We start from the raw sequence: 12,899 nt of genomic DNA on the forward strand, positions 1-12,899 counted from the left end.
GGGTTTCAGCAGCCCAAATCGAGCAAGCATTTTTATATGATATATTTATATTGCATATAGCATGTTTATATTGAATTTGTATTGGTTTCCAAGAATATCTAAATGAAGTATTCAATATGAATTGATATTTTGTTCCTTCTGAGTGGTTTTGGTATAAGACAAACAATTTGGCAGACATGTTAACATGTTCTCTTCCACTTCGCCAGAAAAAACTTGTTCATACCACTTGTAAGCACAAATTTTGTCCTCTTTTTACTGCCAATATAAAGTGAGGATATGTGTGTTCAATGCACTTCATAACACACTATTGACTACAATGATGAGATTCTGCGCTTCCACTTCAACTGTTTCAATAGTTTAAAAAAAATCTCATGATAGAACATATTTGATTGGGTTTTTTTCCTGCAGAATTATCCTGGAATATATTTACTGACCTCAGGACACATTCACCTTCATGTTCACTATCTGGTGTTGATATTGAGGTCAGCACTGTTGCTCTTAATCTCAAAGTCTTTCTGTGCCGAGCTGGTTTCCTCCATCGAGAGCAATGAAATTTCTTTTACTCTTTGACAGCTCATGTTTACTTTTCTCTATTATACCTGTATTCCTAGCATTTATTGCTGTTTTCTAATAGATACACTATATAGACAAAACAGTGTGTGTACCTGACCATTAGATTTCTATATGTTTTTTCCCATTCCACATTCCATTTATTCCATTTCGTAGTAAGGCCCCATTTACCGTTACAATAACCTTGCCTTTTCTGGGAAGATGTTTCACTAGATTTTGGCATGTACTGTACTTGTGGAAATATCTTGTGCATTAAGCTACAGAGCAATATTAAGGTGCAGTCACCATTCCAGTTCATCGCACAGTTGTTCAATAGGATTAACATTACAGCTCAACTCCCACTCCATCTCCTACTCCAACTTTTGTAAATTATACCTTAGTTTGGGTTTCCTAGCTCAAGTAAAGGCAAATTTAATGCTAGAGTATCTTAAGACACCCTTTTTTTTTAAAGAAAAAAGGAAAAGTCAGGTATCCCGAAATATTCGTGTTGCTCATTGTAAAATGTGACATCTTTACATTGGCTGTACAGCTATGCTATGGCGAATATATTTAAATTGAAAAACAAAACCTTTTTAATCACTTAAAGTCTTGATTATTTGTGACACTAAAGATGTGTGTTTTTTTTTTTTTTTACAGTTTAGCTTTTAAATATGTTGTAAATAAAAAGTAGATTTAGGTTATTGTTTGATGTGGTGGGAAGATGGACTTTGGATCCAAAGGTCATGAGATCAAATCCCAGCCACTCCTGTTAACATAACTGTTGAAGTTGTATAAATGAGATGAATGTAAGTTGCTCTAGATAAGGGAGTCGTAAATGTACTGTATAACAAAGCTTACTGTTATTATATATTGTGAATTAACTTGTCTATAACATAAATTCTAAATGGCTTCTACAACTACCTCATCAAATGTGTTTTATACCTGTTCCAAATATGTTTTATAAATAAAAAGACTGACTTGAATTGATTTATAATTGCTAGTTGTCACTGGTGTTAAAAGTAGTTTGCTGATGATTTAATAGGATTTGCTTGGTCTCCTTTATTCATAAAAGACGATCAAATTGTAAATCCACCCACGTCAGTTCAACACCTATTCCTAGTCCCACATGTAACCCAAAACATCCTGGCCAACTGCATAAATCAGCTTCACACAGCTCCTGACTTGAGTACCAGTCATCATTTTAAGGTATTGCCTAACCCGTCTATAGCTCCTATCCCATGCTGTGTTGCGAAAACTTCATATAGGGTTCAATATAGATAAGGTGTTCATTCACTGTCGGTGTTGATTGAGTGGTCAGGTCATCACTGGGGAAAGAAACTCAGGATACTGCAATTTCACCATGTCTTAAGATTAGGTTTGCCCGAACAACTGCAGGACCATTGCTCCTGTTTGAGAAAATGATGCAGAAGATCATGGCAGGCTGATCCTTGTGTGGGGTCAATTACTTATGTGAGCCAGCAAAATGAACCATTTGGGCTCAAGGTTTCACTGAAGTCTGTCGATTTAAGGCAGCCATTGGAGCTTACTTTGCTAAGATTATCTGGTAGCAGTTACTGCAGGACATTTTGTATATTTTAATATATTTAAGAAACACATTTTAGCCATGTACATCCTGTAATGAATTTGGAAAACAAGCTTTCATTTCTTTGCCATGGACTGCCTTTCTTTATGCAAATAATTCTTGTCTTCACCTAAGGTTGTATGACATTTCTAGTCGCTACTGTGATTGTTATTTTTGTATTTCATTCTGATTTAGTGTATAGGTTGTACAGTCACACTTTTTACACACTGCAAATTGTGATTTCAACCATCACATCCAAGCTTTTGGAAACTGTGAGTCTGTAGTTTGTTTGCCATCATATTTTTCATTGGCAGGTTTCTCTGTCACGTTCAGTTGGTGCTACAACCCAAAAAGACCTCTCCCTGTAGAAACTGGCACAGAATACTCGCCAATAAAACATTGGTAGAAATTCAGTATGGGAGTCACGAAGCAACCTCCCTTGTTTTGTTATTTTGCGTAGGTTTATGGTGTTTTTTTTTCCAGGATTGTCTGTCTGCTGCCATTATCTCAAAAAAATTTTTTTTTTTGTTGCTTGTTTCTTGATTTATATTGTATTTTATTCTTGCTATCTTTTGTGTGAAAATACAATACACCATTGTCACAATCCTTGCACTGTGTGGATCTTTTGTACATTTGCATTTTACTTTCAAATCCTATAATAAAGAAAACTAAATTCAGTTTTTTTTACTGGTGTGTAAACACAGCACCCTTTCATAGTGGTTTTGGTCTTTCTTGTGCTTTGAGGATTAGACATACAGTATCATTCTGGTGTGGCAATACAGTTTTCTCTTTTCTTTCTATAATCAGTCCTTATTCCATTTTAAATGTCCAGCCACATGATTTACTAAACAGGTCTATTACACATGCAAACAAATATAAATATTTTCCCCACATAAAAATCCTGTCCTATTCTAAAATACATTTCCTGAACTTTATTTGCACAGTCTCAAGTCAGTTGAAGGGTAAGTGTTGTCTTTTAATCTCAGTCTCACTGTGCTAAACCTTGCGTTTCCTCTTTTTACACCACTAATTTCCCTCTTGCCCTCTGAAGGGCTAATTCTCTTTAAATATATTAAAATATTAATATTGTATAAATACGCTTTGCTAAAAATGTCATTAAAAATGACATTTAAGCCACTTATTGTCGCAAGTGATAATACCAAATTTTTCCAAGCTGGATTCCACAGTCTCTCAAAGGACTCCTTATGAACACTCAAATATCAACACATTTTTTTAATTATTCCTCTACTTGACCAAATTCCTTTTCACTCGATGTTAAACTCAATGTTACACTGTTATTAGCTAAAGATTTGCTAATGCAAAAACTCATTCAAATATTGATTAAATCTTCAAAATCAAGCAATATGCAGATTAAGCTATGATATCTTCAACAGATGATTCTATGTATTTAAAAAAATATATATAACAGAAATGTGCAGAAAATAATGGTGACCAGTGATTGATCATAAAAAACAATGCTGGACAATGTTCTGCCATTGAGAAACAATAGTGCATCCATTTTAGAAAATAAAAAATTATCTGTAAGCAGTCAGTAAGTAGTGATTGGTCATTGATAAAGGGATAATCACTGATTAGTCTTTGGGGAAATATTGTGATCAGTAATTGATCACTATTAAACAAAGGTGACCAATTATTAGTCTTTTGGAAACATAATAATCACTGGTCATTAGGAAACAATGGTGATCAGGGTTTGGTAAGTGGAAACAATGAGGTTAGTCTTTGGAAATCAATAGTTATCAGAGATTGGTCACGGATTGGTCAAGTGATTGGTCAGTGGGAATCAGACTTTAAACACTGGTCAAGCAAACCTGCTCTCTTAACTTACACAAGAGTTATAGAGCTGTGCCAAGTCCAGGATAGTTGCTTAGGTCTGCTCGAAATGACACAAGATTTGCATCTGCAGTAGGTTCTATTTGAAAGACATTGTCAAATCTATTGAAAAATAAGCTAACTTGGCAACACTAGTTTAAACTGACTGGAACTTATGACAGAACAACCAAACAATTAAAAAGAATATAGTGACAACCCCACTTTATGAACTCCCAGGTGGAACTTCTAAGAGAGTTTGTAAAATAAAAAATAATAATAATAATTATAAAGAAATAAATCATATAATAACACCAGTGGCATGAACATGGTTTTTTTTCTATATTTAACTGAATTAAAAAAAAAAAAATAAAGTGGCAAACATATTTTAATCGTTCAAGACCATATTAATTAATACCAAAATGTGACTTATGCGTGGGTGTTTGACAAGTTGATATTTAAGCAAAACTGCAAATCTGGGTTTGCCACCATTTTCATAAACCCACCTGTTGTGCCACGGAAAAAGACATCAGTAGGCTTAATTACTGTCACTGAATGTCATTAGATGGTTTGAAATGCAATGATTTAAACCAATAATCGAATCTGAGTTAAGGTTAGATTCATTGCAGCCATAGAAGATTACACATTCATTAGACAGTATTTCAGTCTCTATGACACTCCATCACATGGATTTGATTACTGACCAAACAATGATAGCACTTTGGAGGTGAGAGCTGATAAAACAGCAGTCACGGAAATAGAGACAGAGTGAGTGCTAAGTGGGCGAAGAGTGGAGTTGCTTTGTGTGATGTGTGGATTATGTCTAGTGTCTTGTTTTCTCATATGAAAGTGCTTCATACTGCTATGGCGGTATATTGGCTTGATCTTCATACTACGCAATACTAAAAGTAAGTCATACAATAAAACAAATTGCACGAACAAAACGTGCCAGTGTTGTGGATGATTTACATAAAATAATGGCATGACTGGCATTGTGTGCAAATTAGGGGCAGGCAACAATATGTAAATTAGGTTTTTGCATCTGCTGTTCCTGGTATAAGAGGATATCTAAAAGAGACTTCCAGGATAGTACAATCAAAACTACAACAACAAACGTTCAATTCCACAGATTTCACACCTGCTTTTCAGTTTTGGCAATTTCGACAGATAACTGCCATTCCTGATGATATTTTGAAATGCATAGATGCCACTTTCTATTCAGTAAGGAACACCACATGTTGCAAATTTTATACTGCAGACATGTAAAACCAGATGTGCGTATAAGAACTCAATCATTCATTAGTTAATTATAAATAATGATGATTGATTATATACATTAAAATACTACGTACGTATGTTTAAAACCTATGTTTTGTTATTCTCTTGTTGAAAAATACCATTTCGAATGATATTTTGCTAGCTATGCAAGCTATAGTAGTTAGCTAATTAACTACCTACAAAAAAAAAAAAAACAAGAAAAGAGTTTGACTTAGCTAGCTGTCTAATGATTAAATTACTGTTGCTAGCCAGTAGACTTTCTGCATAGTCAAATAGTTAACAATAGTTTGCAGGTGTACTGTACACTGGTGATCAAAATTAGAGAACAATTTATAAACAATTGAACAATTCTAAAATAATGTCATCTTCACTTCTCAACAGTTGAAGGAGTTTTTGTCCTGTCTATACCATGCTACCAGAACACCTTTTCCACAAACTAACTAAAAAACATTATTTTGATCACACACTGATCAAAATTAGAGAACAACAATGACTGTTGCATGGAAAAAGAATGACTTCAGCACATCTGCGGCCACAGGACAGCACTAGTCTCTCACACTGCTCTGGTGTGATTTTGGTCCACTCTCCACTTCCAGTCTCCTCCACAGTTCGGTGACATTATTTCAATGTTTTCAGTTTCAAGGAACTGCTTTACCCGTTTTGCTGTGTGACATGGAGCGTTGTTCTGCATGAATACTGCGGGCTGATTGGGTGATGAATGCAAGGAAGGAACCATATGTTGTTGAAGAAGGTTCTGATAAACATTTGCATGTGGCTGTATAAGAGGCCCAACTCCTGCTGCAGAAAACATGCCCCAAACCATGACATTTCCTCCTCCAATTTTCACTGACTTCTTTACACACTTTGGGTTCAGTCTTTCTCCAATTTGTCGCCAAACATAATGTTTCCCATCGGACCCAAATAAAGTTAACTTGCCTTCATCACTGAAGTGAACTTTGTACAAATGCTCTTAAACGTCGAGACCCTGTATGACGAGACAGATCCTTACCCTGTTCAGCGCTGAACTGGTGAGCAATTCCAGCTGCAGTGTGGAAACGATTGCCCATTGAGATCCACCGCAGTATCCTGTCCTCTCTTGTATTTGTCTTCCATGGACGACCAGCCTTCTTGGCGGACTTGAATGAGTTTGTGATGTTGTAAAGATTCAATATTCTTGAAATCACAGATTTGGAACGACCAACTTGTCTTGCTATGGCTGATAGGGTCATCCCTTTGGCCTTCATCTTGACAACCTGAGGCTTTCAGTCACTTTAGAACGGCCCACCATCTTGCAGAGTCAGTAAAACTGGAAGTTTGGCTGCCAGTTAAATAGGGGTTGACAGATAATCAAGGAAATTAGCACCAGGTACCAGATTAACACCAATAACTGGGAGGTATCTGAAAGTGTTCTCTAATTTTGATCAGGCCAATTTTAATCAGATGTTTTTTAAATGCCTTAGTTAATTGGTGGAAAAGGTGTTCTGGTAGCATGGTATAGACAGGACAAAAACTTCTTCAACAGTAAAGATGACATTATTTCAGAATTGTTTATAAATTGTTCTCTAATTTTGATCGCCAGTGTACATCCTCTCTAGAGATTGTTTTTAAATTATTTAAAATAATAATATATTATAAACAATATTCATATCATAATAAAATATTGGTAATAAACTTATACTGTTATGTCACTTTAGCAGTGTTTACTTTCATCTCCTATGTCTGCAATTAAACAGCAACTTAATGACAAATTAAATCTATTTGAAATGCTTCAAATCTGCTCGTCTATAACATTCAAAAGCGTTCTCATATTCAGCTTAGAAACTCTCTGAACTTTTAGAAAAACTTGATGAAGCACTGTTGATTCAACCACGGCAAGTCTACTGTTTACCCAGAGGAGTGTGTGAAGGAAGACAAACAGAAACAAATATAGTACTGACAATAATATTTTCTTGCCGTGAGTTATGACACTGGGACAGACTTTAAATTATTCCCAGCAAGAAAAGTTCTTTCTAAACCTTGTTCCCTGCATGCAATTACACTCAGTGTTATTAAAGAAACTCTATGTAATCTATCTCTGTGGCATTTTCAGATGCCCCAGTCAGCACACCCTGTCCACCAAAATATAGCCAGCACTCCTTTGTAGTCTCATAAAAATTCAGACATTCTTCAGTTTGGCACTTCAGAGGAAAGAGGAACACAATGACTACCACAGACTATCCTGTCGAAACTCTTTAGTACTAATACAATTAAACAGCCAGAGGCCAGATGCTGAATACCACAATAACACCACAGGAAGCATGAAGATAAGGCAACAATAACTAAAGGCCAGTGGTACTCTATCAGTAAAAGAGGTCATTATAAAAATTTAAAATAGTTTGCTTTGAGTTTTTTGCAAAAAAAAAAATACAGGTACCTGCTAGAACTAAATCTGACATTGAATGATCTGTGTCATTGGAACTGCTCCAATATCCAATTGCTTAACATGATTAAAGGCCATATTCAGAATTTGCAAAGTTTTGTCAATATGTGCATTCAGGTCCAGGATATGTTAAATTTTAGGGCTTCCCAGTCAGATTATGCAAAAGACTTGTGTATTTTGGACCTGTGTGTTTCATACCTCTGAGCATGGCAGTTTGGTCCTGATTTTATGCACCTGATTCTGGGTTTTTCAACAGCATCTAGACTACCACCTTTAAACACAAGCACTGTAAAATACACTATAATTTCCAAAAGTATTGGGTCACCTGGTCATAAGTACAGTATGTGATTTGTTTAACATTGCATTCCATATTTAGTCCCAATTTGCTCTTATAATTCCCTCCACTCTTCTGGGAAGATGTTTCACTAGATTTTGGAGTGGGCTGATGGAGATTTACGTTCATCAGCCACAAGGGTGTTATGAAAGGCAGGTACTGATGTAGGCGAGGAGACCTGGGGTGCAGTCAGTGTTCCAATTCATCCCAAAGGTGTTCAGTAGGGATGAGATCAGAGCTCTATAGCAGGCCACTCAAGATCTTCCTCTCCAAAGCATGCAAACCAGATCTTTAAGAAGCTCACTTTGTGCATTGCCATGCTTGAACAGGTTTGGTTTTCAAAGTTCAAGTGAATGCAAAATTCTATTACAGCACATCTAAAGATGTTCTGTACAATTGAGTGCCTCCAGCTTTGTGGTAACAGTTTGGAAAAGAATAACCACACAGAGCAGGAAAGGTTCAGGTGACCCAATACTTTTGTAAACGTAGTGTAGATGAAATCAGAGATTGAAAATGCAGACGAAAGAAGAGTTTCTTTTTGTCTTTGCTGTGAAAATGTAATACCATGTAAAAACAAAACAATGAAAATAAAAATAAAAACAAAAAAGGAACCAGACTATATATAATATATATAATATATATAATATAATAAATATATAAAAAAATAGCTGAATTAGAAGACAAAGCATTAAAATAATTATTTGATACAAATCTAGTATGTATATTCTCACTGTTCAATACCCACCCAAATGTGACACGTCAAAACACTCTGCACAGAGTTGATTGCTGGGTGATAGAGTGAGGTCACATGACAACATTGAAACCGCTCCCATAGAAAATAAATGGGAAACATAGACATGTCATGCCATCTGAGTGAAAAAAAACTCCAGCTTTGTACACTTTATGCCTGGTGTTGAATTTTGCACCAACAAGCACTACTCAAATTTTCTTTAGGAAATAAAAAATTATCGCTATTTAATAGAAATAGAATAGCATTTATGATGCCAACATATTGCTATGCTGTTCAGAAATTCATTATGAAATAATTCATTCAGGATAAGAAATGGCTTTGATTAAGATGTTATCACCTCTTAAACTTGGATTAGCACTATGAATTAATATATTAATTGTAATAGTAATTTTTACATTTAAGTATTCAAATTGTAATGTTTAAGAGTATTTACTATCCAAAAATAAGATGAGATATACCTTTATTCATCCCACAGTGGAGAAATTTCTGTTTGCTAAATCTCTAAATATGCTTTAGATATAATTCTGAAGCCATAATCAAAACCTCTGTATCAGGCAAGCTTTTGCACAACTGTCAGAATAATCTGTAATGTCAGAGACCTGAATACAAATCTGTGGATATTAGATTAGATCTAATCTAAATAATACCAAAATAAAGATTCTATTAAAAGAAATGTATCAAGTTGAAGCATTGAAGGTTTCCTATTGTTGTTTTTTATTATTGTTACAGGTTCCATCATATGCATTTAAGATGCATGTGTTGAAAAATTACAGGAATGACTAGTGGTTTAACTTTGATAATATTAGATATCACATACATGTGTAACATATCAGATTCATGCGACTGAAATGCTTCCAAATCCAGCATCCCTAATACAGGACACTGCTTATATGTTTTGGTCAGAAATGCCCGCCTGCTTACCATTCACCAATAGATTTTTTCTGAACAAAGCATCTCTTGTCATCATGCATTGTTATTTCATGGTCTGCCTCGAGCATCTGGTGAGCCAACACAATGCAACTGAAATAGCGGCACAGACGGCAAGCTGAGCTCTCAATACATTGCATAATGGCATGTGCTGAAGCAACCAGTGCAGAAAGCTCTATCTTATAATGTTAGGCAGGAATCGGTTTGTTCAAGGCAGCAGCCGAACAGTTGCTATGTTGTGCACTTCAATAGCAGGACTCGGGGCACTGAACCTGTTCAGGCAGACGCTGCAAGAGGAAAGATCATTGCCTCAATCAGCTTTATCGCTCATATTCAAAAGAAAAATCAACTAGGATGAATAGGAACATGCCAGGCATGGTCTGGTAAAGTCTCTTTTTGAGGGAAAACTTCTAAACTTCCTTACAAGCCCAAATGGCAGAGGAGCCGAAAGCAGCTGCAACTTATTATTCAAGTAGGCTTTCAGTATCTGTGATCCTTATTATTCAAGTAGGCTCTCGGTATCTGTGATCCAAAAGCGGCAGCCAGATTCTCATCACTTGTACTGAATTACACGGAGGTAATTAGGACAAAATACGAGTCATAAATGAAGCCATAAAAATCTTTTCACTGCGCTTTCAATAAAAGTGCATCCTCCAAAGCTACTCACAAAAACAGCCGAACGGGGCTTTCACTAAACAACAGCCGAGTAGAGCACTCTTAACCACATAACTACTGATAAACTGTTCAAGGAAGAAATTTTATCCATGCCTGATTCACACTGCCAGTTTTGCATGGAGCATATGGGGAAAAAATGTAGTGAAAGCAAACCACGAGGCTGGTTGTCGTTTGTAGTATGGTGGTCCTGTTTAAAGCTAGATTGTTTGTGAATTGAGACTATAATATGATTCACATATCGGCTCATTGACATCTTGTCAACTTAATTGACTTCTAAATGTCTTCCTATATCCTGCAGTTAATTGTTAATTCACTGCCTGTTTTCCACCTGCACCCAGACGCTAGAAACCAGTGCATCTCAACCTATCATATGCTCAAAATTCATTAGGCTTAGAGAGAGCAAGCTCTAAGCGGCAGCGACATGAGCAGCCTGGGGGCCAGGTTCTCTCGTAATTATAACTCCTAGCACTGGCAGCCTGGGGAGGGTGGGCACATTGTCGAGTCAGTAATGTGTCAGGGAAATGAAAAAGAAAAGAATAAGAAAGCATGGTGTGTTGGGGCTGTTTTGGTGAATACTCAAATGCTGCCAGTGTTTCATTACAAGAGAGGGGGAAAAGTATCAGAAGGACATGTAAAGGAATAGCAAATTAGCTGATCGACAGCCATAGAAATGTCAACAGCTTATGCTCCTGTCTCTTCAGGATCCCAAATAGAAAAATACACAGAAATACTACAGTTGCTGCTGATGAGTGTTGGATTATATTCATGCATAGTTGAATTTTTCGCTTTGAAACCTGTCTAATGATTTCTAATCCATACATGCATCAAACAATGTTTTCAGTCTAACATCTTTACAACTTGGGTTTTGAAAGAAGAATCGTATCATTTCTCATAAAATTGCATATGCAGGACAAGACAGTTGAAATAGTATTTATTTTAGAAAATGATAATATAATTTCTCCTATGCATCATTTCTCTTATGCATCAGTCTTTTGTAAGGAAATTAAGGAAACTATTTATATATGATTGAAATATACAGTATACATATGGTATATATAGTATATAGTAATGATCTGAAGAATATAGAGACACAAAAATAAAGCTCTGTTATATAAGGAAAGTGCAAAGAGTGAATAAATAAACGGACGCTCCCATGAATGCATGCATGCACTTGTAGGAGGCAGCGGAAGTCAGGATGCAACTCCACCGAGAGACGTTTACAGGGCAGGAGCGCGCGCACACCGCCCCAGCGTCAAAAACATAGCATGACTGTCCCACATCCTCCAGCAGCACGGTGCAAATAAAGTCCATCAGCAGTGCCGGAGAAGGCAGCTTCGTATATAAAAAAATAAACTAAATAAATAAATTAACTAATGATGGAATTTTGATAGATGAAATCGCGCGTGCTGCGTTTGTCAAAAAGCATGCGTACTGAGGAAAATGCGAATCCTCCCAGCAGCAGAGTGATGAATGATGAAATCGTTTCCCCAAAAAAAAAAAAAAAAACACCTCAAAGCTTTATTGGGGGCACCACGAGACTTGTACTTTCGGGCTAAAATTGCAATATGTTCCAAGGACGAAACAGCGCGCGTGTGGAAACTGTTTGGTTGCATTGGTTCAGATTTGTTGGTGCTACCACGGGTTTTTGAGTGCCATTGGAATTCAGAGCGCGTGCGGTTCCGGGCCAGCGCAAGCACAAAGCTGAGGAGAGAAGAGTGCGTCTCTGAGCTGAACCTTACCTTTGGCGAGATGCGGGACAGCGAAGCTCGCGCAGAGGACGACGAAGACAAAAAGCGCTCCCATTTTAACAGTGACGGAATAAATACACGGATAACGTCCCACCGGGTCACGAGCCCGAGACAGACGGAGACGCAGAAACTTCAATCGGTTCCTCTTTGGAGTTCCAATTCAAAGTGTGTATCACCTCGGGCAGGTGTCCGTTAAAACCTCCTCTCTCTCTCTCTCTCTCTCTCTCTCTCTCTCTTTCTCTTTCTCTCTCTCTTTTTCACTCTCTCTTTCTAAATACCTGACTCTCTCCTGAAAAAGAATTTACGAAAATATTTTTTTACTGAAAAAAAAAGAATAAATAACACTCGATCCCAGGTTGTATCAGGGTTGCCCGATCCTCCTAGAGAGCGGAGAGTTGGGACGCGCGAGCCCGAGCGCGAGCGGTTTACACTGAGAGTCGGCGCGCGAGCGGAACAAGAAGAAGACGCACCGAAGCGCTCGCGCAGCGGCGCTGTGTGTCTCATGGAATAAAGAAGGCGGTGCTCTGAGTCGCTCCGCCCCTCGAACCTCCGCGCACGTGCAGCTGCGTGCTGGGAGCGTTTTCGGGAGAAAGAAGGGCGTCGGTTTGGCGCGCTGGAATTTTATTTTTTTTAATCGATGGTTAGGACGTTTTGCTTTTAAAAATTTTTTTTACAAAGAATTCACACAGGATGGAAAGTTTTTTTGTTTTGTTGTGATGGTGGTGGCGGGACATTCGGACCATGTGTTGATTAGATGAAAGCAAAGAAATTCTGCATAAAAAATCATCTCGGATTGTGTGCCACACTGT

At 37.1% G+C, this 12,899-nt stretch overlaps 1 protein-coding gene across 3 annotated transcripts in view; it reads right to left on the reverse strand.

Annotated features, from left to right (window-relative positions):
• Positions 1–12,603, reverse strand: part of edil3a (EGF-like repeats and discoidin I-like domains 3a) — a 199,865-nt gene extending 187,262 nt beyond the window's left edge. For 2 of the 3 annotated variants that reach the window (XR_014531114.1, XM_083527101.1), the window contains exon 1: positions 12,082–12,592. Coding sequence is in view for 2 of the 3 variants with exons in the window: in XM_083527101.1 (XP_083383227.1) it covers positions 12,082–12,145 (64 nt within the window). In the remaining variant the exon portion in view is untranslated. Of the gene's footprint in view, positions 1–12,081 lie in introns of all 3 variants that reach the window. The other variant, XM_083527100.1, reaches the window with a different exon arrangement.
• Between the last annotated feature and the right edge of the window lie 296 nt (positions 12,604–12,899).

The sequence above is a fragment of the Silurus aristotelis genome, assembly GCF_946808225.1.
Source record: "Silurus aristotelis genome assembly, chromosome: 23".
In the NCBI taxonomy this organism is placed as follows: Eukaryota; Metazoa; Chordata; class Actinopteri; order Siluriformes; family Siluridae; genus Silurus; species Silurus aristotelis.